This window comes from Solea senegalensis, linkage group LG1 (genome assembly GCF_019176455.1).
Source record: "Solea senegalensis isolate Sse05_10M linkage group LG1, IFAPA_SoseM_1, whole genome shotgun sequence".
Taxonomy (NCBI): Eukaryota; Metazoa; Chordata; class Actinopteri; order Pleuronectiformes; family Soleidae; genus Solea; species Solea senegalensis.
Genome location: NC_058021.1, coordinates 9,616,299 through 9,642,586, shown reverse-complemented (window position 1 = coordinate 9,642,586; position 26,288 = coordinate 9,616,299). Strand labels below are relative to the sequence as shown.

Below are 26,288 nucleotides of genomic sequence, written 5' to 3'. Positions count from 1 at the left end.
AGATTTGTTTCTGAGGAGCTCGATCAGCTTCTCAATGTGCCGTGACGACAGGTGAGAAGAGAGACACGAGGAGATGCGCGTAAAGAGGAGACCCAGGCGCGCGCGTTTTCGTATTCACGTGAAGTGGAAGCGGAAAGAGCCTGCGCTGCTGCCTCTGGGTGATTACACTTCGAATCACAACAAGTGTCGGCCGCTGAAAAAGACATGCGAGTGCCACACTCGCGTGCCCGCTTGTCGGAATAAAACAAACACATTTGTCGCCGCCATACATTTACAAACCGCCGCACTCGTGCTAAACAAAGGTCACAGTTATTAAACGCCGCGCATAATTAAGAGAATGAGAGAGAGAGCAGATGACAGGGTGAGGAAAATGAATAAGAAATGACGAGGGGTCTAATTTTTATTGTGTGTTCTACTGAATATTCATGAGGCTGAAAAACACATCCAATTAACTTTATGAATTATTAATATTCATGATAAAAGCCGATGCATATGCATTTGCTCTTTTGTCGTTGGCCTAAGTGCCACTGAGCACCAGTGTGATGGTCTCAAGATATAGGTGTTTGTGTGTGTGTGTGTGTGAGAGGGAGAAAAGAGCAGATGTTTATTTGTCTGCCTGCATATTTACAATTGTATTTCTCCGTACGAGCGGCCTCATTCTTCCCCCTGCCTCCGTCTGTAGTCGTCTGACAAACACCTGCTTAACGACATGTCAGACCTGAGCAGCAGAGCAGTGGTTCCCGTGTGTGTGTGTGTGTGTGTGTGTGTGTGTGTGTGTGGGTGGGGGTAACCAGCTGATGAGTAAACACATTTGGTGTGTGAAAAGGTTGCGTGTCCACATTAACGCTACTCGCTCGCCTGCCGTCCGTATGTGATACCTGTTCATGAGCACGTTCACAGTTTGACTCGCTATTAGAACACAGCCTATGGATAGTCTGCCTTAAACCATCATCCTAGTTTCTCTCGTATGTTAACTTTATATTTCTGCTGCCGTTTGCCTTTCCTGGCCAGGTCACCCTTGTGAAAGAGGTCTTGATCTCCATGGGGTTTTTATCTGGTTAAATGAAACCATGGTGTCACGACGCTCGACAATCGATACTGAACGACGACGCGAAACAGATGTTTTTTCCTTATTTTCCTTTGTTTAGATCTATAAAACAAACGGCCTCGGTGTCGCGGGGGCAGGGATCATTCAAACAGCCGAGCGATCTGAGCAAAAGCAGCAGAAAGTTGTGAAGTTTGTGTGTTTAGTTGACTCTGAGCTTTAGATTTAGTGTGTGAGAGAGAAAGAGAGTGAGCACTGGAGGGAGAAAAGAGGAGATGGACACTGACTGAGAGACACTGGAGTATGAGATATAACATGAGAGCAGGATCATGTGTGTGTGTGTGTGTGTGTGTGTGTGTGTGTGCACTGAGAGAGCGAGACTTGGCGATAACATCATCAGCCCCTTTGTCAAACCAGGCCTGTTTCTATCTCACCTACATGAACACTCGCTCGCTCTAATTGGCTAATACAATCAAGTGAAGTAAACAAGTGGGCTGTTCGAGAGACGGACAGTCGCCATTCACATGCACACACTGCCTTGCGTCATGAGTGTTGTTGCCATGGTAATGGAGCTTTTATCTGATCCAGGATCAACATTAACGTCGCCAGCAGCTCCACTGGGTGTGTGTGTGTGTGTGTGTGTGTGTGTGTGTGTGTGAGACAGGTACGCACTCGCAGCACACAGCACACATCCAAGACAAAAGAAAAGCGGAATTAGAGGATAACACGAACACCCAGCGCCTCATCCGCTCGCCCGTTTTTGTAAAATGATTTCCATCACTCACATCGTGTGACGACGCCCTCCAGCCTGATGATGTTGGGATGGTCGAACTGTCCCATGATGGAGGCCTCGGACAGGAAGTCCCGCCTCTGTTTGTCCGAGTACCCCGCCTTCAGACTCTTGATGGCCACGTAGATCTCCCTCTTCCCCTGCACGCGGAGACGACCACTGCACACTTCCCCAAACTCGCCTACACACACACACATAAGCACATTTTTTTTGATGAGCTCAGTGTGAAAAATATCTTCTCAAAAGTCAAGTAAGTGGTTTAAAAGAGGCTGATATTGGTCAACATGCAACATTGTGATATCTGTATTGGTAATGGACATAAACAAGTGGTATCAATCATCCCAGGGGGAAATATTTCGTTAATTTAAGGAGGTCGGTGCATGCATGAAAATATGACTGAACTGACTCCTTTAAAACGACCCACACAAGTCATTGGGATTCACCGAGGTAAGATGTTGGACTGCACTTATGAGTTATTCATGCAGCCCACTGCTGTTTTACTGCCAACTCACCAGCTCCAATGACCCTCTCTATACGGATATTGGAAGCATCGATCTCTTTGGCGAAGTCTCGAACGGCCTGGTTGGGATCCTCGTAGGTGTGAGGATGGATGTAGGTCCTGCTGCCTGGAAGCTTAACTTCAGGGGTGGAAAAGTGGAGAAACGAGGAGGTTTGAGGTCATTAAAGGACGTAACATCATTCACCTTTGCTTCATTATGGTTTCTGCAGTTCCTCGAAGCAAAGTGAATGTTATAAAGTAGGTCACTGAAGAATAAGGGATTGTGCCGACACTGATTCATACTTGGAAGCACTTGAGCGTAGGTTGCCTGTTTGAGTGACACCGCAAATGATTACATAATAAAACACATAACTGCTTTTGTGTTAGCGGTGGTGTTAAAATGACTCATAATTTTAACAGGAGCTCATAAGGAGCTTCACTCTGGCAGCAAACATTTGTGCGAGGAAGTGTGAAACAGCGCGGTTTAATCGTGTGAGAGAGCTACTGCGCGTCGAATGCGGAGGCTCGGACACTTTATCTTCTTCTGGTACAAATGAGAGCATGAGAACAATGTATGTGAGTAGATAAAACAGCCGGGAAACGTGAGACTGACTGTGTCAAACTGAGTTTTTGGTCCTCGCGTCTGTTGTTTCCGGCCCCTCTGCAGGAAGTGTGGACTTCAGTGCATGACACAGCTACGGTGATGTGTTTCAGAGTCAGTGGGCGTTTGGTTATGTGGGTGGTGGGAATCTACAAAAGTATAGTACATATCGGTGTGTGTGTGTGTGTGTGTGTGTGTGTGTGTGTGTGTGTGTGTGTGTGTGTGTGTGTGTGTGTGTGTGTGTGTGTGTGTGTGTGTGTGTGTGTGTGTGTGTGTGTGTGTGTGTGTGTGTGTGTGTGTGTGTGTGTGTGTGTGTGTGTGTGTGTGTGTGTGTGTGTGTGTGTGTGTGTGTGTGTGTGTGTGTTCACCTCGGCCGTGCTGGAACTGCATCTTCTCCTCATCCGGGTCCTGTTTGGCTTTGATATATCCACAGTGCCTGAAAAGAAAAAGGCAAAGCCGGATGACGACTCTGTGGAGACGCAGCATATAGATTCACATGCGTGGAAGACCTCACGTGCTCTCGTGCCGTAAAAGTTAGCGAGCAATATTTTCAGTATTTTCAATCTTTTTTTCTTTTTTTCTCGACAGCCCTAAAAGTATAAGACGAGCCTGGAGGAAAAAGAAAAAGTATTCCTTCTTTTCTATTTTTACTTGTCACTTCCACACTTCCCTTTGAGCAGTTTTGCCTGAGGATGAGTGAGTGAGAGAGTGAACATATATATATATATATATATATATATATATATAGATAGATTTATATATGTATAAGTGTGTGTGTGACAGATGTGCCTATAGAAGCTGACCCATGCACTCGTCTCTTTTTTCATCACCCCCCCTAGCTGTTAACTAATGCCTTTAACATTATCATGGGTCTCATACACACACACACACACACACACAAACTGTTATGTGCTTCCCCCATTCCCTTGTGCACTCATGCACACACCCCGCAGTGTGGGTCAGTTCGATGACCACAACAAAATATTGACGAATTGATCAACTCAACCCTGCTGTCCAGCTGCGAGGAAGTGTTAAACTGATTCTGTTTTACAGGACTCACGGGGGCTGCTGCTGTGTGTGTGTGTGTGTGCGTGTGTGTGTAGGGTTGTTGTGTGTGATGCTGCAGTGTTATATGTTTCTGTCAGGATATATTCTTTCTCCTCCACTGTTCGTCGCCAACAGTGTTTAACAGCCCTAATCACCCACCAATAAGACTGTCTGTGAGATTTAAGCACTTTCTTTTTTTAATTTTATTTTACATAAAATGTAGCACAAGTTTCAGATAATAAGGTACTAAACATGACATAAATACTATGGCATCGTCTGGCCTCTCCTCTCCTCTCGTCTCCTCTCCTCTCCTCTCCTCTCCTCTCTCCTCTCCTTGTAGCCTCCTTGAGGGCTGCACAGGTAAAGCAGAGACCAATCGGTTTGTCTGTGCAATGCGTCAGGAAGACAGATTGATTCGGGCTTAAGGCCAAGATTAACAGGAAATCTGATTTAAAGAAGCACTATGGAAGAGCGCAGAGGAGAAGAGAAAGAAGTCAAACAATGCTTTCATGAAGAGACGTGGCAGGAGTCTTGAAACGAAAACAAAAATAACAAACGAGAAGAATGCTGATGCCAGACAGGGTAATGTATTATGACTAAGAATGTGAGACACACACACACACACACACACACACACACACACACACACACACACACACACATGCAGTGATGGAAATGGAGAAAGGTGGGGTCTTGCCAGGCTTAGTAAATCTTAGTAATTTAGTGTTTAATCTCACTGTTGATTTTACGCAGCTGAATGCATGGTATAACCCAGACATCAATAGGCTGTTTTGGGAATACACACACTCACTCACTCACATGAGGGTAGAGACTGGTTGCTGGTATTTGGAGATTAAGAGGAGGGGGCTGGGCCCCACCTGGTTATCAGCTGGGCTGAAGCCAGTCGATCACAGAGGGACGAACGGGAGATCATAACCCCCTTGACACACACACACACGCGTGTTCAGAACATATGGGGTATGGGGACATGGGTCACACCTCTGCTCCGAGTGTGACAGTCCCACGGGAGTGAACACATTTACCCGGCTCATACCACTCCCACTTTTGCACCTTGTGCACAACATCAAATACGGCGTTTGAAACACTGCCCTCATCAATGCGGGATGCGTATGTGCGTCTCCATGGGTGCATGGCAACATATGTGAGTGTGTGTGTGTGTGTGTGTGTGTGTGTGTGTGTGTCTGATGGGAAATGAACACATTTCCATAGTAATTACAGAGCGACTCATTTCTCCTCTCCAGTTAGCAGTGTCATGAATCATTAGCGCTGCGGTCTTAAGCATGGCACAAAACCTGACATGGCTGTGGCTTTTGTGTTTGCCCGCAACAGCCGCGTGCGTGCGTGCGTCTCTCTCTCTGTGTGTGTGTGTGTGTGTGTTTACATGTTTGAAATGTGTGTGTTTTTAAATATAGCTCGTTCACTACTCCATTTTACATTTAAGAGCCTTTGTTCACAGTGTGAACATGAATGTTTCTCAGGGCAAGTTACGTTAACCAAATGAAGGAATTAATTAATTCATTAATTCATTAATTCTCAGTCTGAACCTACTGTATGTGCCAATTTTATTTTTTTTACCACTCCCCATAACTGTCTAGACTGTGATTTATGTTTTTAATGCTGAATTTAAGGTAACTTCAAATATTTCAAATATTAAGCTTAAGGAAAAGGATTGTTGTGATGCTCAATCAGGGGAGGGAGATCACGTGACGCAATTGAAGGCCGTGGAGCAGTTACTTCTTATGAGATCCACATTTGTGGTTCACTGTTTAAACAAAGGTCAGTGCTGACGTGAAGCACATGGAATGAATGGATCGGCTTTTTCTTTTAACACGTATAAGTGCAATCTTGGGGATTTAAAAATGCTGTAGGAGGATGCCATGGCATTATTGCTCTATCTCTTTCAAATGAGTGAAAGCAATGCATCACACAGCCTTGGGAAGAGGTGAGCAGCCTGCAATTGGTTTGTGATGTCACACTTATAGTGTGAACACACTGTTCTTGAGTCAGAACTGATTCCCCCCCCCCCGTTAGCTGCTGCTTGTCCAAGTTAGCACCATCTTTCACTGCGGGAAACCATTGTTCCATTTAGTGTCCGTCCAGCTGCACTGCGCGCTTCATACCGCAAATGCACATCCCACCCACACAGATGTACAGCATATTTATGCAGATTCAGAGTACACACACCTGCACCTATCATGCAAAAACACACACGCTAATGGACTGTGATATCAGTATCACACCAGAGCTCACACTTTTCTTTCTGCCTCTCGCTGTTCCACTTCACTGAGGACAACAGGCTATCCCTGTCCTCCAAAGCCACACACTCCACATTTGCATATCAATTTACTTTTTTAATATAATGCTCTGTCACTCGAGACCCATTTGTCATTCTGCTAGCAAGCTTCTACCTTCGCAGAACTCCATCCATATCGCGGTAGCCCCTCCCATAGTTTCCCTTGCTGCTCCTGCTTTATCTCAGGAGTGGCATCTTTCTTAAGTTTTTTTTATTTTAGCTTGAGGTTCAAACATTCCCGTATCCAACAACCCACAAATCGTCTTTTCCTTCTTCTGTTTCCATCCATTTATCCATCCCCCCCAACAGGCCCTGTCCTCCACTCTCCTTCTTTGTGCTTTGTTTTGAAAGGAGTGGACACCAGGAGCTGGAGGAGACATAAAGAAACAGAGCGCGAGGAAGGGAGATGGAAAAAAGAGAGTGCTGACAGGCAAGAGCGCACAATGGGGGTCCAAGCCTGCATACCAACTAACAAGCAATCAAATGGAGGGGAATAGAAGAGCGGGAGGAGGAGGGGGTAGGGATGGAAACTCGAAGGTTAACATACAAGATGCAGACAGGAAGAGGGGTGAGGCACTTTTTGTGTTACCATGACAGGAGCTGAGCATACGGAACAGATAATGTGACAAGAAAGAGCTCCGAATAGAAAAGCCGTGAGATTCAGATGTCGAATACTGACTTTGTGAATGGAGGTTACGAATTATGACATAACGAATTAAAAAAGCACAACGCGTTCTGAACCAGAGTGAGAGGAAGAGACATGATAAACTAATGAAAAAAGGGAAGTGTCAGTCATCATTATGGCTGTGAAAGAGAAGGCTACTAAGGTCGTCTCTAACAATACATTCACACGGACACGAGCAGTCATTGAAGAAGCTCTAACAATTGCGCCTTCTTTCATTCAGTCACTTCAAATCTTAGTGCCGTATCCATTCATTGTTTTTATCAGTCAATGTTGGATCTTCTGCCAGAGTGCCTTGTCCAGAAACCAAGGAGACGCCTCGGACGGCTCGACAGTGCAGCGCAGAGCTCGGATCAATACGTTCAGATTAACGTGGACGGACAGTTTAGAATATTCCGCGCACTTGACGCTGGGAGGAAACCAGAGGTGCACGCAGGTCAAGTCTCATAAACTAAAAATTGGGCATCCCATGGCCAAGTGGAAAAGAAACTGGGCTTGTAACCGGGGGGGGTCGCCAGTTTGAGTCAAAAAGGGCTAGAGTGCCAGCCTGAGCAAGGTACCCAACCCCCATTGCTTCCCGGGTGCCACACCCTAATTACTAAGGGATAAAAAAATAAATAATCACTTAAACAGACCAATTATGATGTTCCACATATTTTGAATCAGAACTTTCTCCTCTTTTAATTAATATTTGTAAGCGTTATTATTATCACAGACTGAAGGGCATGCCATGAGTGGAATGTCCTTATGCAATCTTAATACATTTTTATATAATGTGTGACAGAGCAGGTCTGCCACTTGATGTTGTCAGTATTATGCCAAGTCTTCATGTATTGGTCCATTAGTCTCAGGCTTGATTGCTGCTTCCATTTCCCTTCCAGTGTCTCTCTCGGCTACAGAGAGGGAGCGATCACTCTCCTTCTAATTGAAAACAGTGTTTTTGCTGTTATTTTAGTTTGCTGGGGCCCCTCTGTGGTTTGACAGTACAGTGTGTAATTAGGAGAACGACCTCTGTCAGACGTGGTGCTGTTAAAGCGTTTAACAACTCGCAAAGTGGTTATCACATCAGAAATGTCCGGTGAGCCGCTGGCGTGCCTGTCTGAGCCAGAGCGGGACACCAAAGACTCCATAGAAGACGCGGGAGGAGACGATGGAAAAGCAGAAAGCCCACAGAAGAGAAGATCAAACAGGACAGATAAAGGAAGACGGGAGAGGGTTTGAAAAGAGCTCAGAGCGGGCTACGGATGGTGGAATAACCTTGAAACAAAGTGGGACAGAACTCCGACTTTGAAATGATGTAGCGGAGAAGGAGCAAAGACAAACAAAGTTGTGTGGTTGGATGATAATGGGCCTTTGATAGAGACGACGACAAGCGGAGACACCGTTTATCTTCATGTAAGTGAAGTGAATAACCTTGGACTATTGCTGACCTGAGCTGTGTCGAGAGCTTATAAAGTGTGTGTAGCTCTGAGCTGCTGCTGCTGCTATCGCCCGCTTTGCTTTACATGAGCGGCCGCCTTTTATAGGATTAGAGGCCGGCTGCTGGCTACAAAGACCAAAGTAAGAAAAAAAAAGATACTTTGAGACGGCGGAGATGATTCATACAGACATACTGCACGTCCCTCCTTTCTTTTCCCTTCTTTTCCTCTCGGTTTCCCTTCCTTTTTGGTTCTCTTCTCTTTTATTTCCCATTGTTTTCCCTGCTGCTAATCAGAGTGATTTGAAAAATGAAATCAGTAAATCATTAGTCACCCTTTTTGGCATGACACATTGAAATGACACATCTATCCCTCCTCCCCCACCTCTCTCTCTCACTCTCTCTCGCGCACACACACACACACACACACACACCCTGCTGTGGTTATCTGCTCTCCATCATTACTCCTGACAATGGTTATTCCATTTGATATCAAGCTATTAAATAAAAAATAATTACAGGGAATGAAATCAATGGATTCAATTCACAATTTTACAGCAAAATGAAGCCTCCAGCTCCGAGAAACAAAATGCATTCACTGCTTGGGTGCTAATAAACTAAGAGGTTGATGAAAGCTGATTATGGATAATTAATTAAGCATCAAAACGGCACGGAAGGAAAAAAAAAAAGACACGCGCAACTAAACCGAGAGTTCAGGAAAACAATTTCTTCTTCTTCTTCCTCTCTCTCTTTCTCTCTCCATCTTGGCCATGTCTGGCACTGGCTCAGCACTTTCTGACCACAGTGTAAAAAGATTTACTCAGCTCAGGCTAATAATTAGGAAGGGGAAATGATTAGCTGAAGAGTTATGACTAATAAATCTGTCTATGTTTCATTAACACCCTGTTTGGACACATTTCATTCCACTGCCACTCATTAAAGAGAGTGCAAATGAAGGAAGAGGAAGAGGAAGAGGAGAGGAAAGGAAAGGAGTGTGGAGAAGAAGCAGTGAGCCACACTGTGGTAATTGATGTAACGTTTTAACAAACTGGTGTGAGAAGGTCAAGTGAGAGAGGAAGCAGAGATGCATGTCATCTGCCATGAAGAGAAGTGTATCTACACATATTTGCATACACAGATCAGTGCGGAGATTAGTGTGAAGCTAATTCCCTCAATGACGCGGCGACGCTGACGCAACTTGATTAGGTCATAATCACATTACGTGTGCTTGTGTGTGTGTGTGTGTGTGTTTCCAGTAAATGTATTTAAGTGTGCTGTAAACTTTTAAACACAAGCCCTAAAACCGCACCAAATTTCTCCTCCGACGGTGGCACATTTGATCGATTCCTCTGCGACATCTGCTCATTTGCATGAAGCCTGAGTGAGACCGCCTCGCACCTGCGGCAGCGCGCCGCCGCTGCAGCGTTGTCTGTGAGCGACTTTCAAGGCTTTTTCTGCAGACAAAGCCGTACTTGGCTCCACCCTTAAGTGTAGCCACAGTAACTGAAAGCACCACCATCATCGCACATCACCACCATCATCATCATTATCATTGAATACATGCACATGGACACCACGCGCACACACACACACAAATCATTATTAGTGCTATTATCAAGCCAACAGATCAACAACTGCCACCAAATTCACCACCATTTGGCAATATTTGGTTTATTATTTGTGTCTTTGTTCCTGATTTTGTCACCTATTTCCAGTTTTTGTGGTTCACATCCAAACCACACACACACACACACAAAAATCCCGTCTACAATTTCTCTTACGCTGCTTTTTGCTGTTTTTATTTCATTTTCTCCCACTTTAGCTCCGCGAGGAGAAAATGACAAGTTACCGCAGGTGCAACTGGCAGACTGCAGGTGGAATAATAAGTCTGGTGCACCGGCTTAAAGAACTGTGTGGCAACAAGATCATTTACGGAGAACTATTGACCACAAAGACGCTTGTTGCCACCCAACACTAAATGACATTTACATGGCAACAAGAGCTAAACAGTGAGTGCCACAGTAGAGAATCAAACATAAACGTGTCACTTACAGGCAACGTAGTAGCAGTGAGTTAAGAGTTGGGATTTTTAACAACTTTCTCTCCTCTTTTCCGTTGTTAGGTTTTTTTAAGAATAACCCTGGGCTGGTGAAAAGTGAAAGAGCTTAGACGTGCAGACATGCACAGCAACAGGATGTGTCACTGTATTAACAACCTCAGGACACCATCACTGTGTTTAAACGTACAGTATATACAGAGGGTATAAGAACGGCCAATAATACATAGATCCTTTTTTGTCAGCACAACCTAGGCAATGTGATGAGAAACGTAAAATCATTTTCACCAACTGTATAAACACGCCTGAGCAAAAAGTACTCACAATCTTTAAAGTCAGGTTGAATTGGTGAGACATGGAAATACGTCGCAGTTCAAAGTTCGCTTGACACGTTTTTATACACAAAAATAAAATAACAAACGCTCTATTTCTGTGACTTCTGCACAAGTATTGCTACTTTATATCACGACTAGAAATGCGATATAAAATGACTTAACAACGCATAAGAAGATGAAAGAAAGAAAGATTTTTTAAAGCCTGAATATGTGACCTATAAACATCGTGTGTCTGATTCAGACATTGTGTAATGTTTAAAAAACAAAAAAAGAAGAAGTTCAGCAGTGCAGCGCAAAAGTGAGGCCGGCACTTCATATGCACAGAAGCACAAACAGCTGAGATGGAGCAAGGCCATGTTTGCTGCTGCTCACCAAACACTCCCACATTAAGAACAATCTGGCATTTAAACAAAGCCTCCAGCTCTACTACTGCAGAGGATGAAGAATCATTAGACACACACACACACACGTGCATACACACAGATGCTTGATGCCAGAAGCTGTAACATGTTCAACAAGGAGTGCGTAAAAGTGCAGACCAAAGGGGAGGGCACTGTTTGAGTGAAAGGCCATCTGCTGAGTCCATGTCTCTCCCAGTCGCTTGCTGGCTTCCCATCGCTCACACCTGCCAGCCTGCCAAAATGTCCTCGGGGAGGACAAAAGCGCCAACTTCACACACACACACACACACAAACACTCTCCTGCGCCACACACTTGCAGAACAATGATGGCTCGCGCGCAGCAATAACTGATGCGATTTGTCAGCGGCGTGCTGCGTCTGAGGAGCTTTCAGCGCTTTCTTGTGTTTTCCCTCCTGCTGTAACAATAGCATAACAGCACTTTATTAAACGAGAACAGGACAGAACAGAATGGCCTGCAAATCAGCCCGTTTATGAGGCATAGCTGCTCAGTAGCCTGCCAGTAACGGCTGTGGGAAGTGCAGCGCTGGCAGTCTATGTGAGAGAAAGACAGAGAGGCTGCGAGGGTGCACTGCACATTGTTATATTATAGTTCAGTGATAAAAAAAAAACAAAAAAACCCTCTATCAAGCTGTTGAAAATATGGTCCAGATTGTAGATTCAGCAGGTGAACTATAAAAACTCTGACACTTCCATGCAGTCCAGTGAGCATTGGGAAAATGATTTAAACAGCTGGCATTTCAGGGGAAAAGGTCTTAACAAATGTCTAGTGGGAAATCATTTCAACCCTGACTGCCTCACGGTGTCAATTTCAATTCTAGTTTAATCATTGTCCACACTGAACTCGTCTCAGCAAATACATCACATTCTCGATACATTAGAGGGTTTTCCCTTTCTTTCTTCCTTTTTTTTTATCCAAATGTAAATTTGAAGAAGGGAATCGGAAATGAAAGCTGCAGAGCCACAAGGTGGGCAAAAACCAAGAGAAAGGCTGAGAGTACTGTGGAGAGTGAAATGAAAGCAGGGAGCGACATTGACCGACTGACAGATAAGATGGAACAGATGAAAAGGAGGAGGTACGGCCAACACAAGAAGAGACCGACCAATCATTATTTTGCGACCCCGAGCATGAAACTCCTATTGCACCAAACAACCCAATCACCCACCCATCATCTCCCAGACCCTTCTGTCACCTCCTCCTCCACCTCCAACTCTTTCAAACACACTTGTAATCTATGCCTTTTCATCTTTGTGCTCCTTGTCCCTCTCCTTTTTCCCCCACTGGCTCTCCTCCCTCCATCGATCTTCTGCTCTCTCCATCTCTCTCAAGCTGTCCTCTTCTTTCTCTCCATCTCTGACAACATCTCAAAATGGAGTTCTCCAATTGCACAAACATACTTCAAATGTACTTCCTCACCCTTCCCGGCTGCGGTCGGTCATTGCCTGTGCCTTTCTAATATGTTCTCATTTTATCCTCCACTTGTGTCTCTCCTGTACTTCACTTATGTCCCTCTCTTTCTCCCCCAGTGCTCTCTCTCTGTCCATGTTACAAACACAGCACGTACACACACACACACACTTGCACAGCTATTCTTCTTATGACACGGCATGGACTTCCTTTCGTTTGGAACAGCCTTTAACTAACTTTTACCATCAACATAACCTTATCCTCGTGTTTATGCCACAAAAGGTCCTGAAGAGGTAACAAATACAAGTCAACACACGCACGCACACACACACACACACGGAAATGGAAAGCAGTGATCGACGCCTCTGCCTCGCAAGTGTTCCCACCTCTGAATGGAAGACAGAAAAGGGGAAGAGAGGGAAAGACCTGGAACTGACAGCAGCAAATCGACCTCCCTGTAATACCTAGTTAACGCCTCCTCAGCCCGTGAAACATGATGAGTGTGAGTGTGAATCATCATGTGCGTTCATAACGCACTTTACAGTGTGTTATGTTCAACCTCACAATTTGCCTCTGATTAAAAAACATTTGTTCACATGTTCCAGTTGACATGTTGTGTCTGTGTGCCTGAATGTGTGGTGTATGTATATATATGTATATATATATATATATACATACATGTATATATATATATGTGTGTGTGTGTGTGTGTGTGTGTGTGTGTGTGTGTGTACATGCCCCTTACAGGACAGGCTCCACTAATTACATCCCTCTTAGTCAATAGTGAATAGAGCACTCAGCCTGATAAGCAATCACCTGAATCAATACTAATGTTTTTAGTGTGTGTGCATTAGTGTGTGTGTGTGTGTGTGTGTGTGTGTAGTTACTAACATGCTGCTAATCTAGTCAGAGCTCATACAGGATCAACATTTAGTTACAGGCATGGTAAATCACAGAAACCTGTCATCCCCTCCTCTCCTCTTTTTTTTTTTGCCCTCCCTCGCACTTCTTTCCACTCTCCTCACTCGGATCCTTGCATCATCTCAACGCTTACAATCAGCTTTCTTTTATTTGTTGCCCCTCTCATCTTCCTCTCGTCTTTGGCACAGCTGCAAAACAGCATTACCAGTGTTCATGGAGTCTGTGCTCTTCACATTGGCATTGACGCAGCCTTCGACTTTGGCAGCGACATAAATGAGAACACCCACATGTAATTCCTCACCGGGTGCTGGGATGTCTGTGTTCACCATTGTGTGTAAATGAACACACACGTGCTTTAGCAGTCTATGTATGATTCCTGTGAACAATATAGACCTTGACGCATTGGTGACCCACTGATGCTTAAGAGACACAAAGTATTCCTTTAAGTAAAGGAGGATAACTTCCCGTATTGTGTCCTGTGTTTTAATATGTACCTTATTCAATAATATTCGTATACAAACAGGTTTCGAATTACCAGTCGCTTTCACTTTCACATTTCACACCCAAGCCTGTTTTCTCTCTCTCTCTCTGACCTCATGGTGTAACTCATTCCTATATAGAGAGCATCAGTGTGTGTTAGGTGTTGACCCTCACCTGCCACTGACAATGAAGCAAGTCACTAGGAAGATGAGGAGCGCGATTCCCCCAGCGATGGACACAGCCAGGATGGTGAACTGGTTAGGGTCCCCGATAGCCAACACATCTGTACAGACAAAGACAGAGAGAATAAGATGGTTTACTAAAACAGGGAGGAAGAAATGAAACGGAGGATGTTTTCTGCAGTCGTGAATTGAGAGACTCCGAGGCAGAGAATTAAAAAAGACAGCAAGGGAGAGCCGACAAGTGTGGCAGTGGAGAGACAATGAAATGAAATATGATAGCAGTAAGAAAAAGAGGATAAAAGACAGGGGGTGAAGGGAGTGGGAAAGGGAGAGAGAGAGGCAGAGGGCTAAAATGGACTAAGGGAGGTGGGTGGAATAGTAAGTAAGGTCCTTGATGAAAAGCGCTCTCCCTCTGCATTACCTATGAGGGTATGAGAGTGGACGTGAAAACCATTCCCGTTCGGTCGCGCTGTCCAAATGGATATGTTAACACGGCACGTAACAAGGCTGCCGTCGAGAACTTTCTGCAAAGACGCATCGATTTTTATGCCGCACCTATCAAGCCATTACTCAAAACAAATGCCCCATTTGTCTGGCTTAGCTAAGCATGAGTGGGTACGTGTGTCTCTGTGTGAGAGCGTACTGTACATTGGATTGTGTGTGGAAGTGTCGGGGGCAAACGAATGTCTGCAGGCAGGCACAGGGATTCTTTCTTTTTTTTTAACAATCAATAGAACTGATGTGATTGGATAACCTTGAGATGCTTGCTGCGAGGTTAGCCTAATGTGGCTGATTCTGTATTTTACATCGCTGAACTTGACATTGGATCTCCCGTATAAAGCCTCATTAAAAGCTCTTCACACCAGTGATGCTCAACCTGGGCCCTCAGTGCCTCAGAGTAAATTATAAATAGTTACACAGTCATATTCAGATGTATTTTTTCACAGCATATGAAAAAAAAGAACTTTTATTGATCACTGAATGATTAGTAGGTTAATGTGTGTGCTTGTTATATGCTACACAGACAAATCCATAGTCCCCCGCTATACATTAACTGATTTATCTGCCTCTGTCTGCCTGTCTGCGAATCAATGGTAACTTTGAAGAGCGCATTATGGAGCTTGTAAAGCAGACAATCCTAGAGCACATAATGAAGAGCTAATGAAAGAGGACAGTGGCAAACAAAGGAGAAAAGGATGAGTGACAGGGAACATGACAACATCATGACAGAGATGACAATGTAACAAGCTTGGAGCAGTCTGTCCTCACTGGCCTGGGTCAAACCCAGCTTATTTTTCCTCTTTATGGTCTCCTTCACGGTTTCCAAAAGTGTTTAAATGACATTTCCTACCCTACTTAAAAAAAAGTCAATAATAAAAAAGTTGTTCTACATTGACATATACATAGTTACAGTCTTAAAACATCCGAGATGGCAACAGAAATGCCGTTATTATGATTTTGTACTGGTACAAAGTCAAATATTTGTCTTGGATCTGATAGGAATTGATTTAAACAGCAGGAGATACACATGATATCCTGTAATATGGCAAATATTACGTCCTCACTTATTCTCTTATGAACCCTGTGGCCTGGCATGCAACTATTTTCAATGCAGCCAGTGCACCCGCAGCGGAAAACAAGGCAAGGGCAAAGAAAACTACTATCAATGAATTCCTTACGAAACATTTTCTGTGAATCCCCTTTACCTTCGTGGCTGGTTTCCAATTCGATCTCTCCGCCGTAGCTCCCGTAGCCGCCGTCGGTCCGCGCTCTGACCCTGAACACATAGGTGGTCCCTGGCTTCAGCCCAATCACTGTCATCATGTTGGAGCGAGTCTTCAGTACTGTGTAGTTCTGCTCCCGCTGGTTCTGAAGGGGAGAAGAGAGAGAACGGGAGAGAGAGAGAGAGTGGAGGGCAAAATGAAATGCTAAGTTTAGTCCCTAAGAAAACAATGATTGTGGATTTTAAAAAGAGAGAGCAAAGAAAATTGAAACACTCTTAAGGGGTATATACAGTTAAATGGACTGTGGTATCAGGAGAGACGTAATAGAAATCTGGAACTGTTGAATTGAAATGTCTCCAGGGGCCACATACACCTCACTAAGTTTTCATTTGTTCATCACTGGACCATTTAGTCACATTTATACATGAGCATCTGTCAAGTCCCAGATCTTATCCTCCTTACACTTGAGGGCAATATGCAGGTACTCACATCTGCCACGCTTCATTCCTCCAATATCTTCTAGGTGTGTGTGTGTGTGTGTGCTCATACTTACAAGTGCGTAAGTGTGTGTGTGTGCTAGTAAGCCGATTCCCTGCCGTGAGGCTGATTCTCTACCTAATTGAAGACACTATACAACACGGATTAACGCTATTTTACTGCTTATGCCTCCCAACACACACACACACACACACACGCTTAATTTCATCACCTTGGTCGTGTTTTACGAGGTTTGTTCGACAGATGTGTGGTTAATTGGCTTGGTGTGAGAGAGTGATAGAGAGAGAGCGATAGAGAGAGAGCGATAGAGAGAGAGCGATGTTTGTGATGACTCAGTTATTCCAGACATGCCTTATAGCTAAACCTATATTCTACAAGTCTACGTTACATGTGGATGGAAAGTAACATAGGAGCGAATGGAAGAAACTTTAACCCTAGTGCTCGTGCGGCACGGATCTGTGCCGCAGGTGCACCCATAGTAAATTGCCGTGGGAGTATTGCACAACTTAACAAGTCACATGTTCAGGCTTAAAAAAAATGCGTTGTTGAGTCAAAGTTATGATTCATTTCACATTTTTAGTAGTGATATAACGTGGCAATATGTGTGCATGAAGTCACAAAATAGAGCGTCTTTCTTTGGTTTTTGTTCATAAGAACGAGCCAAGCGAACTCATCAGATTGCGAAGGTTGCGCTGAAAAAAAGGATATAAGACACTCTATGTGGCACATATATTTATATAGCCTCTGTATATACTGTGTGTTTAAACATAGTAATGGAAAAACACAGCCGGAATGCTCCGTGTTCTAAGGGTTGAATAAATCTTTATTTAATATTTAGGTCATGATGCACAAAACACTGGATCCTACATTCCCCCATAGTCCTACAGCCATGTCCTTTACACTCCACACCACCAAGCTTTATTTTGATGTATGTTAACTGACCATCATGTGTGAAATTGGTGTAGTGCCTCTTTTAATGTGTGTCACCTTCTCATAGTAGATGACCTCATACTCCACTATCACACCGTTGGGCCTCTCAGGCCCCTGCCAGGCCAAAGTCACGCTGTCCTTGCTCCGCCTCTCCTTCAACACCACGCTCACTGCAGAGACAAAGAACGAGAGGTTAGCGCACGAGCAGCAGAGAGGGCGAGCACAGTTCACCCAGATCCTGAGAGCGAGAGGGAGCAGGCCGCGAGGGCGAGGTGAGAGATGGATGTGTCTTCTGTGCTCGGATGAGATGAAGGCCTCATATTTCAAATATGTAATCCTGCTAATGAGAGAGAGCTTAAAAGGTGTTTTACACATGTGTGATTGCAGCAGTCTAACATGTTAGTGTGACGTGTGCGCGGTGTGTGATCTTATTAACGTGCAAACTCAAAAGACGTGAGACTTCCTACCCTGGGTCACGTGCTCGTGTGGGATGAAAGTGTCTGCATGTGCAGGAGTGCGTATAAATATGCATGTGAAATGTGCCTTAGTCAAGAGTAGCACACTCGTGACATGTGGGGATCTTAATGAGATAACAACCTCCCGCACCCATTTCACCTTCCCGCTTCTTGTTGTAACACATACACGTGTACGCACGCACGCACGCACACACACACGCACATAGAGAGGCCTATTAGTTGTCACTCCCCCGTCAGACACTTCTCTTGCACCAATTTCCTACAGTGCCACACTGAGAATGATGCACATGTGATTATATACGTGCAGCCAGAGGCGCAGAGGTGTCATTTTGTGGCATCAAAGGGATGCAGCAGAGCAGTCATTTTACAGTCCCCATGTAAAGGCCTGACGCAATCTGTGAGAACACTGCAATCAGACGGCAATTTTGAAAAACACCATCTTGCCCATATGCTACAAAATCATCAGTTCAGGCTGATGAGTATGTTCTTCCTCGGAGGATTTTCGTTTCTCATCAGCGTGATGTAACGTTATTTGCATGCGGCCCTCTTTCATCTGAAAAATGGACTTTGAGCGTCTCTGTGTATACAGAAAATACTACATGACATGTTTTATGGGTGTTTCTTTGTGGTTTTCAGTCATAGTTCAACCAGTTTGCTGCCGTCTCACTTCACAAACACAATGCTGATAAACGAGGAAATACAGGAGGCTTAATCGCCATGGACTGTGACCTCATCACACTGTGGGTTTGAATGTAGCAGACATTTGTTTTGAAGTTGGGGAGGAACACTGATGGATGTGTGCGTTCTCACCTGTTTGTGACGTGGTGACATTGATAACCACTGTTCCTCTCGGTGTCGGACTTAGGTCTGACACTCCATTCTGGCTCTCGATGGTGAAGCTGTAGTTGGAGTCTGGCTGCAGGTCAGTGACTAACACGGTGGTTGAGGAGAGACCAAACTGTCGCGGGACAAAATGGACACTGCTACCACACGGCGCGCACTTCTTGCCATCGTCGGAACACTTTCTGCAGTGGAGACTGTAGGTGATGTCTCCTCGGCCTCCTGTCTCCCTGGGTGGGGACCACTCCAGGGTCACACAGGTCTCATTCGCTGTGGAGATGGGGTGCTCTGGTGCAGATGGGGGACCTGAAGTAAGAAACACACTATAGATTTATTTTCCTTTCCAATTATTACTTTTTTTTTTGATTAATTAACAAATTAAGATGAACAAATTAACATTAAGTGCAAATACTGTATGCTAAATTACCTGCTATACTAGGTCGGATAAAAGAAAACATTTAAACATCATGGATTTGTTTTATTCCTAGTACAAAACTGAAAATTAAAAACATATTTATTTATATCTAAGGACCTTTAACGGCCCCACCTGCAGAACTGCCATGGTCCAGTAGAGGACTGCGGCCCACACTTTGGCAACCACATGCCCTTATAGAGGAGACACTGCTCTCCTCTGAAGAGATGTGAATGCACATTTGGCTTTATTGGTTACATACAGTACAGAAACTATGCCTTCCCATTATTTGCACTTTCTCTTAAAAAGACAAATTTACTTTGATTAAATCAAAAATAAATTAACTGACTCCAGCCAGAGGGCGGAGACACTTAGCAGTGGATTAATGGAAGAGACAGTGATTAGAGGAGCCTAGCCGACTGTAAATGAGACAGAATGATGATATATTTCAACTTCTTAAGTTTAAATTCATCCTTCAAGAGCATCTGTGTGCTGTTAAACTGCAGACTCCAGGCTGCAGGGAGGTTTTTCACCACATGACGGTAACTGATATGCTGTGGGGCTGCACTGCAGACAATAAATAGCCAGTGGACACTGATCTATGGAAAGTTTCCGGCGTACATTTCTCATGAGTCAGGTACATTTAATGATTTAGAGCGGTTAATATTGCTCGGAACTTCAGCAGAAATGATTAGTGTAGCACCGGGTCCAAAAAGTGTCCAAGTCATCATTTTTTAAGACGCAGAATCAAATGCTGTTATACTTTAAACGTACATCAAAATTAAGTTTGTTTATGTTCCTACACTGATTTAAAAAAAATGTTGTTTTTTGTAATAAGACTAAAGGATCATCCATCCATCTACTGCTTTATCCTCCACATGAGGGTCGCATTTAGAATGATTAGTTTTCTTTTGTATTTTCTTTGAACAGATTGTCCATTTGCCATTAGGTCTACATTTGAGTCTGTGTGCTTTTTTTTTATTGATTTGGCCAAGATGGACACTCTAAATTGACTGAGTGTGAGAGTGGATGGTTGTTTGTCTCTGTGTGTGGTCCCTGTGATGGACTGGCGACCTGTCCACGGTGTACCCCGCCTACTGCCCTATGTCAGCTGAGCTCGGCACAGCACCCTCCGCGACCCTCACGTGGACGATAAAGCGGTAGAGGATGGATGGATGGTCCGTTTGAGCAAACCACAAACCTCACACACCTCATCCACGCCATTGCTTCTGTGTGTGTGTGTGCTAAGGACACCACTGATTATGGTCGCTCACAGCGCAGCATGGTGCAGACTTCGCAACCATATGGAAATTTGGCGGTGGTCGGCCATTCAGTCTGACGTCTCATCAGGCCCTGGCTAAGTAAAGCGTCCCCAGGGGGCCTGCCGGTAGAGCCTGAGACTTTCCTGATTAGCTTTCCCAGTGGCGAATGTCTCTGAAGTGCAAGAGTGATGGGGGGATGGTCTGAGCGTGGGCATCGGGGATCGGGGCCATGCTGGGGATAATTGAGGCTGTCGGTCATAAATCCGCTGAAAGGATTTGCTGACTGAGCCTGCTAATTCTGTCTTTTATTTTTCTCTAAACCCCGCCCCCCCCCCCCACTCGTGCCCTCGGCCACACCTAACCGTCCATCATCATCATTTCTGCTGACTTCTATAACACTGAAATTATATGTCTCTAATAGTCCGCCCACTGTGCTATTATTTGCCTCAGTCTTGAGTGTCTCCCTCCACGTCTTCCATCTTTCCCATGTTCTCCCCTCAAACCTTAACCAGCCAAGAGAGCATGCAGCGTGTGCGCTCATACATATTTGAACAAACCGTTCCTCATTTCCAGCTGATAACACCTGTCACATCTCACCTGCTGCACTGATTAATATGTGTAATCTACCATAACCGCATAATGGGTTAGGGTATGTGTGTGTGTGTGTGTGTGTGTGTGTCTCTTCCCCACATTCCTCCGTCCAACATGTCCGACATGTCCGACATGCCTTACACTTTGTCCAGTGTACAAACCTGAAACCCAGGCATCCCTGATCCGAGACATTGCTATAACATGGAGGGGTGGGGTTTAGTTTTACTTTTTACGCAGCCAGCCTCCAGGGGGCAATTGCTGAAAAGACGTTTTGGCTTTCTGTTTTGGAGGCTGTCATATTATTCATCTTTAGGTACACTCACTGGTGTTGTGTGTGTGTGTGTGTGTGTGTGTGTGTGTGAGAGAGCATGAGACGCAGATAAAGACTAAGCATCACCCGTATCAATGTGCTCATCTGACACATCCGTGGACACGTCTTTACACTGGTATTTACTGCATGTGTCTCCAGTGTCTTGTAATTCAATAGCAGATGAAGAAAAAAAGGATGCATGAGCCATAAAACAATACATGGAAAAACACTGCAGAGTAATCAAATCAAAAAATAAATCCAATTGTGGTAATTGTGCCCTGCTTTACATTATGAAGTGTAAACACTCTAATCCCCCATCGTGCATGTTTTTGGACCGTGGGAGAAAATATGACGAAAACAGAAACGCGGTTGATCTGTCACTCACGGGTGCAGGCCATGGAGCGCGGGTCCGTCTCAGCGCGGTAGAAACTTTTGTCACAGACACATTCGACCGCTTGTTCCTGCGGGGACGAGCTGTGAGGAGGACATTTGGTGCAGTAGGCGTCCGTGGCTGAAGCTTTGTAGGCACCAGGTCTGCATGCTGAGCAAGGACAAGGAGAAAACAACACACGGTTAGGGAGTGTGAGATACTGTAGTGGCCCCACAGAATCCTAAACACCAGCAGAAAGGTATTGCATTTGTGTCAGAAATCCCCCACGCTTAAAGGAATAATTCCCATTCATTTCAGGTCAGTTCTTGTACTTTTTGGCCATCGTCTATGTGGGTTACCATGACATTGTACTTGCCAAAGCTAATGCTCAGTAACAGGAACATGGCAATGTTGCTCAAAATGAGTCAGGAGAAACGGGGGAAATTCGATAATCAGGGAATTAAACAAAAGCTCAGGGTTTTTCCAGATAAAAAAAAAGAAAAGAGAATAGTGAACCAATTACTCAAACAGACCTCCTTAAGCATTCATCACAGTTGACAAAGTTCCTTGTTTAACCTTTACTCAGGCTTAACCTCTGCTGTGCATGCACAATCTTTCTAAAGGTTATTTTTTCTGTGTTACCCGTCTGATCATCGGACTAATCGCCAAGTAACTGGCATCTCCCTGTCTCCATGTTGTTGTAAGTGATAGGAAAAGGTTGAAAAGGTGTGAGACTGTGAGAGTCAACAGAGGCTTGGAAGTGTCCAGAAGTACAAAAAGGATCCGAGGAGTTGTCGGACAACAACAAACACTGATAGGACATAATATGTGTCATGCAGCACCCATGGCAAAGAGCGAGAAAACAAAGAGTGATTTAATACATTGTGACATCCTTTCACATCGGGCTGAAGGCCCCGTGTAACCACAGGGTCGTACAGTGCAATGACAAAGTGCAACAGCGGATCAACTGTCGCTTTTGTTATATAAGCATTAGATCTTCAGGCAACCGGGGGACCAAAAATACACAATTGCTGTCACGCCAATAGTCACAGTGGCATAATATGACTATTGCTGGGGCTGTTACAGTGGGCTGTGTATTAGTCATTACGTGGAGTCATAAAACTGTGCTCCTGCTCAAAAAACAGCAGCATGCTGAAATCGAGTGGGGACTTGAGTGATTTCCCTTTTGAATCCGAGGCAGTCAAATGGAATTCCTGACTTTCCCTTTGGTAATCTGAATATAGATTACCCATGGATTTATTTATACATTCATAGGCTGCCCTGGTATTCCCGTCCTTGCTCACCTTTGCTGCCACGGTGGTAAATAGTTTTGCAGTGAACAGAAAATGTGTGTGTGTGTGTGTGTGAGAGAATCGATTGGATCGATTGATGTGATACAATCTGCCAGGTGATGATTGCGTGTTTGCATGCTGTGCGCTTGTGAGTGAGAAGGTGTTAAGTATGCGCGCGCGCGTGTGTGTGTGTATGTGTGAGTGCGGGTGTTCGCTCGCTGATTGCTTGTGCTGGTGGTGAAGGTCATGGATTTAATCAAGCGACATGTCACTCTTCCTAGATAGGCTGTAAATTATCACACACACACACACTCTCATATGTGTGTCGTGCTTAACGTGCGGATAGAGGAATGGAAAAGTGGACTAAAAGTTGTGTGATTTTCTCACTCTGGAGGTAAGTTCTTCCACCTGCATGCTGTGCTCACCCAGTTGCATGCAGACAGTATTTTTAGGCAAATCATTCATCATAAGGGAGCAAAGTCCACTAGCACAATCCCCAAAAGACCTGAGAGAACACTGGAAAAGGGGAGGGAAGGAAAGAAAGAAAAGAGGTTCTGCTCTCTTTCCTCGTTGCTGTCAACATCTAAGGTAATGGGTGCCTATGTGCTGTTCTTGTGTGTTTGTGTGCATTCATCTTGGCCGGGTTGTACGAGCAGGGTGGAAAAGCAACTTTTCTCCCGAGACGTTTCATCCGGAGAGTCCTGGCCCCGGGTGCCGGCCTGCCACAGCGGCACAAAGGACCCGGTGCAAAGAGGACAGGCAGGATACCGCGTGCCAGGACCTGGCATCCCAACAACTGCCTGATCAAAACTTTGTGTGAGAATGGGGGCTTGGCTGCTTTGAGTGGAGCTTCCTTGTCTTGATCTGCTGTTTTCTACTCTGCTTTTCCACCTCGTTCTCATTCCTGTTTTTATCCCCTTCTCTCCCATTTTTCTAGGCTTTTTTTTTTCCCTCCCCTTTAGCTACTCCCAGTGTCTGCCCCATGGGAAATGTGTTACTTGACTTGGTTCCCTTATGATTAATGATTTAGCATAGGTACAAAAAAAGCAACAACAAGGCTGAGGCCGTAAAGACAGCGCACACATAAACATGTGTCCACTCACACAGTGACAGTGAGTAAAAGTGAAGTCACAAAGGCTGCGGGGTGTTTGTGGATCACTGAGCTAACGCCACTCCAAAGCACCAGGCGTCGACGACGGCGGTGTGTGTTAGTTTGTGTGAATGTGTGACATTTGTGAACATGTTTCTCCTAAAGACAAAGAGTGGCCCCAGATCCAGTGTCTAATTAAATATTTATCTGGTCACCAGAGAGACTCAGTGTATTTATGCCAATCGATAGCTCTTAGATATGATATAGTACTGCTACTCAAGACACACCCTAAGTCACCGCGCACTGATTGAGAAGGGAACAACCCAACTGTCTCCTCCGGGAAAACGCGGTGCTCTCTGCGATGCAGCTGTTTCTATGATTCTATTCTATGTCATTATGTGCTACGTTACGAAGATGTGTGCTCTTTTGATATTAACAGTGTTGTGTGACTGGTCAATTAGTGACGAACGCAAAGAGAATTCTCACCCAGCTTCTGGTCTCAGCTCTTCATAGCTTACTAGCATCTCTTATTTTGTTCATTGTCACGTTTCAGTTACTTCTGGATATCGTCACATTCCAGAAACTGAACCCTGGGAGTGTTTCACGCGATTGAATAGATTCTGATCATTAGAACTGAACTCCATCGTCTAATCTTCTAAAACGTTTATGACATGGACTGAGAGGTGTCACACGTGTCACACTTGTTTCTCTCATTTTCCTCCGTGCAAATGTATTCCAGTGCTCTCTCTCTCTCTCTAGATATATATATATATATATAACATATGGCAATTGCTTGTGGGAATGTCAAACGCTGCTAACTCTGCATATTAAGTTCAGGTCATTTATATATAGTTCATAATCAAACAATTACTTGCACACAAACACGTGAGCTCCACAGTGGTAGTCGTTGTGCGCCACATGCGTTCACATGCATCTTTTCTGAAGTTATCACGTCCAGCTGTGTGCTTTCCCCTCCCGTCACTTCTCCTCTCGCTCGTTCAACTATTAATTGCACTCTTCTCTCCCTTTCTGCCACGTTCGGTTCAAGTCTAACACTGGCACCCCACTGGCTTCACAACAAAGGGCAGAGCCTTCTGTTTGTGTGAGTGAGAGCGTGTTTATGTATGTGGATGTATGGGGGGGGCAGTGTATATATATATATATATATACATACGTGTGTGTGTGTTTGGGTAAGCCTGGTGTGTTCTTTTAACAGGGAAGTTGTGCAAAGCTTTCTAACCCAGGGGAGATGAGCTCCATAATGGTCACCATGGCAACAGGCTTTCAAGATGGAACCCTTCTAGTACCCCTTGAGTGCCACAGCTCCAGGAGCATAGAGCAGCGTGTGTGTGTGTGTGTGTGTGTGTGTACGTATGAGTGTGTTTTGGCTACCCGAGCATTAGCTGCAGCCAGCTACTTAAAAATTGATACATCAAGCATCGCTGGAGAAACCTGACTGAATTGATTGAATGTGACGTCCTTCATGGCCACCGGGGTCATATCTGTATGTGTGTGTGTTTGTGTGTTTGTGAAACCCGCTTTGGGTTGAATTGCCATGTTTTCAAGTTGAACAGGCGCAGAGGCCGAGTTAAAAATGGAAAACAAACAAAGCATATTGTATTTGGCGATTCCCTCTATTACTTAAATGACTTGTTGAAAATGGAGAAATGGTCTGAAATTCTTAACAAAACACAGATTTTTTTGGGGGACACTGCTTATTCATGAGACACAACACAGTATTTGACTTCATGCATAGACATTATCTCAACATTATCTCAACAGATACAAAATAAGTAATTAAATATCACAGCAAACCTATTTAAATGTTGGCATCGTAGATATATGTATATGTGTATATATATATATATATATATATATATGTGTATATATATGTGTGTATATATATGTATATATATATATATATATATACTGTAGATATTTTCAAATTTGGATGTCAAAATAAATGTTTACTTTCAAAAGTATAGGCAGACACCTTTATATCTCACTGAGATGTTATATTGTGGGCTGTGTCATGTAATATCCAGCAGATTCATGATGTCATGATAGTCTTCAGTGGAACACAAACAAAAACTACCTTTACTTTGACATATGAGTCCATCATTTGTAGACTCAGAGATTTTCAGAGACTCTTCCACTGGTTTCTGGTCAGTGATCAGAGAGTTTTAGGCCATAGTGCATCCTGGGAAATGGATGAGATGCTGAGACGTGTTGAAATGTTGCACCTGTCAGCTTGATCATCAGTGATGGCATGTATTGTCAAATGTAGGCCTGTTTCA

The 26,288-nt window shown here is 44.4% G+C and overlaps 1 protein-coding gene across 4 annotated transcripts in view; it reads right to left on the bottom strand.

The window, feature by feature from the left end:
* The window catches only part of epha4b (eph receptor A4b), a 73,594-nt gene that overhangs the window by 11,823 nt on the left and 35,483 nt on the right, over nucleotides 1-26,288 (bottom strand). For all 4 annotated transcript variants that reach the window (XM_044021950.1, XM_044021967.1, XM_044021976.1 and 1 more), the window contains 8 exons: nucleotides 21,625-21,780; nucleotides 18,635-18,970; nucleotides 17,406-17,518; nucleotides 15,903-16,065; nucleotides 14,189-14,297; nucleotides 3,304-3,371; nucleotides 2,348-2,473; nucleotides 1,831-2,016 (listed from right to left, as the gene is read on the bottom strand). In XM_044021950.1, coding sequence (XP_043877885.1) covers nucleotides 1,831-2,016; nucleotides 2,348-2,473; nucleotides 3,304-3,371; nucleotides 14,189-14,297; nucleotides 15,903-16,065; nucleotides 17,406-17,518; nucleotides 18,635-18,970; nucleotides 21,625-21,780 — 1,257 coding nt within the window. The remainder of the gene's footprint in view (nucleotides 1-1,830; nucleotides 2,017-2,347; nucleotides 2,474-3,303; nucleotides 3,372-14,188; nucleotides 14,298-15,902; nucleotides 16,066-17,405; nucleotides 17,519-18,634; nucleotides 18,971-21,624; nucleotides 21,781-26,288) is intronic.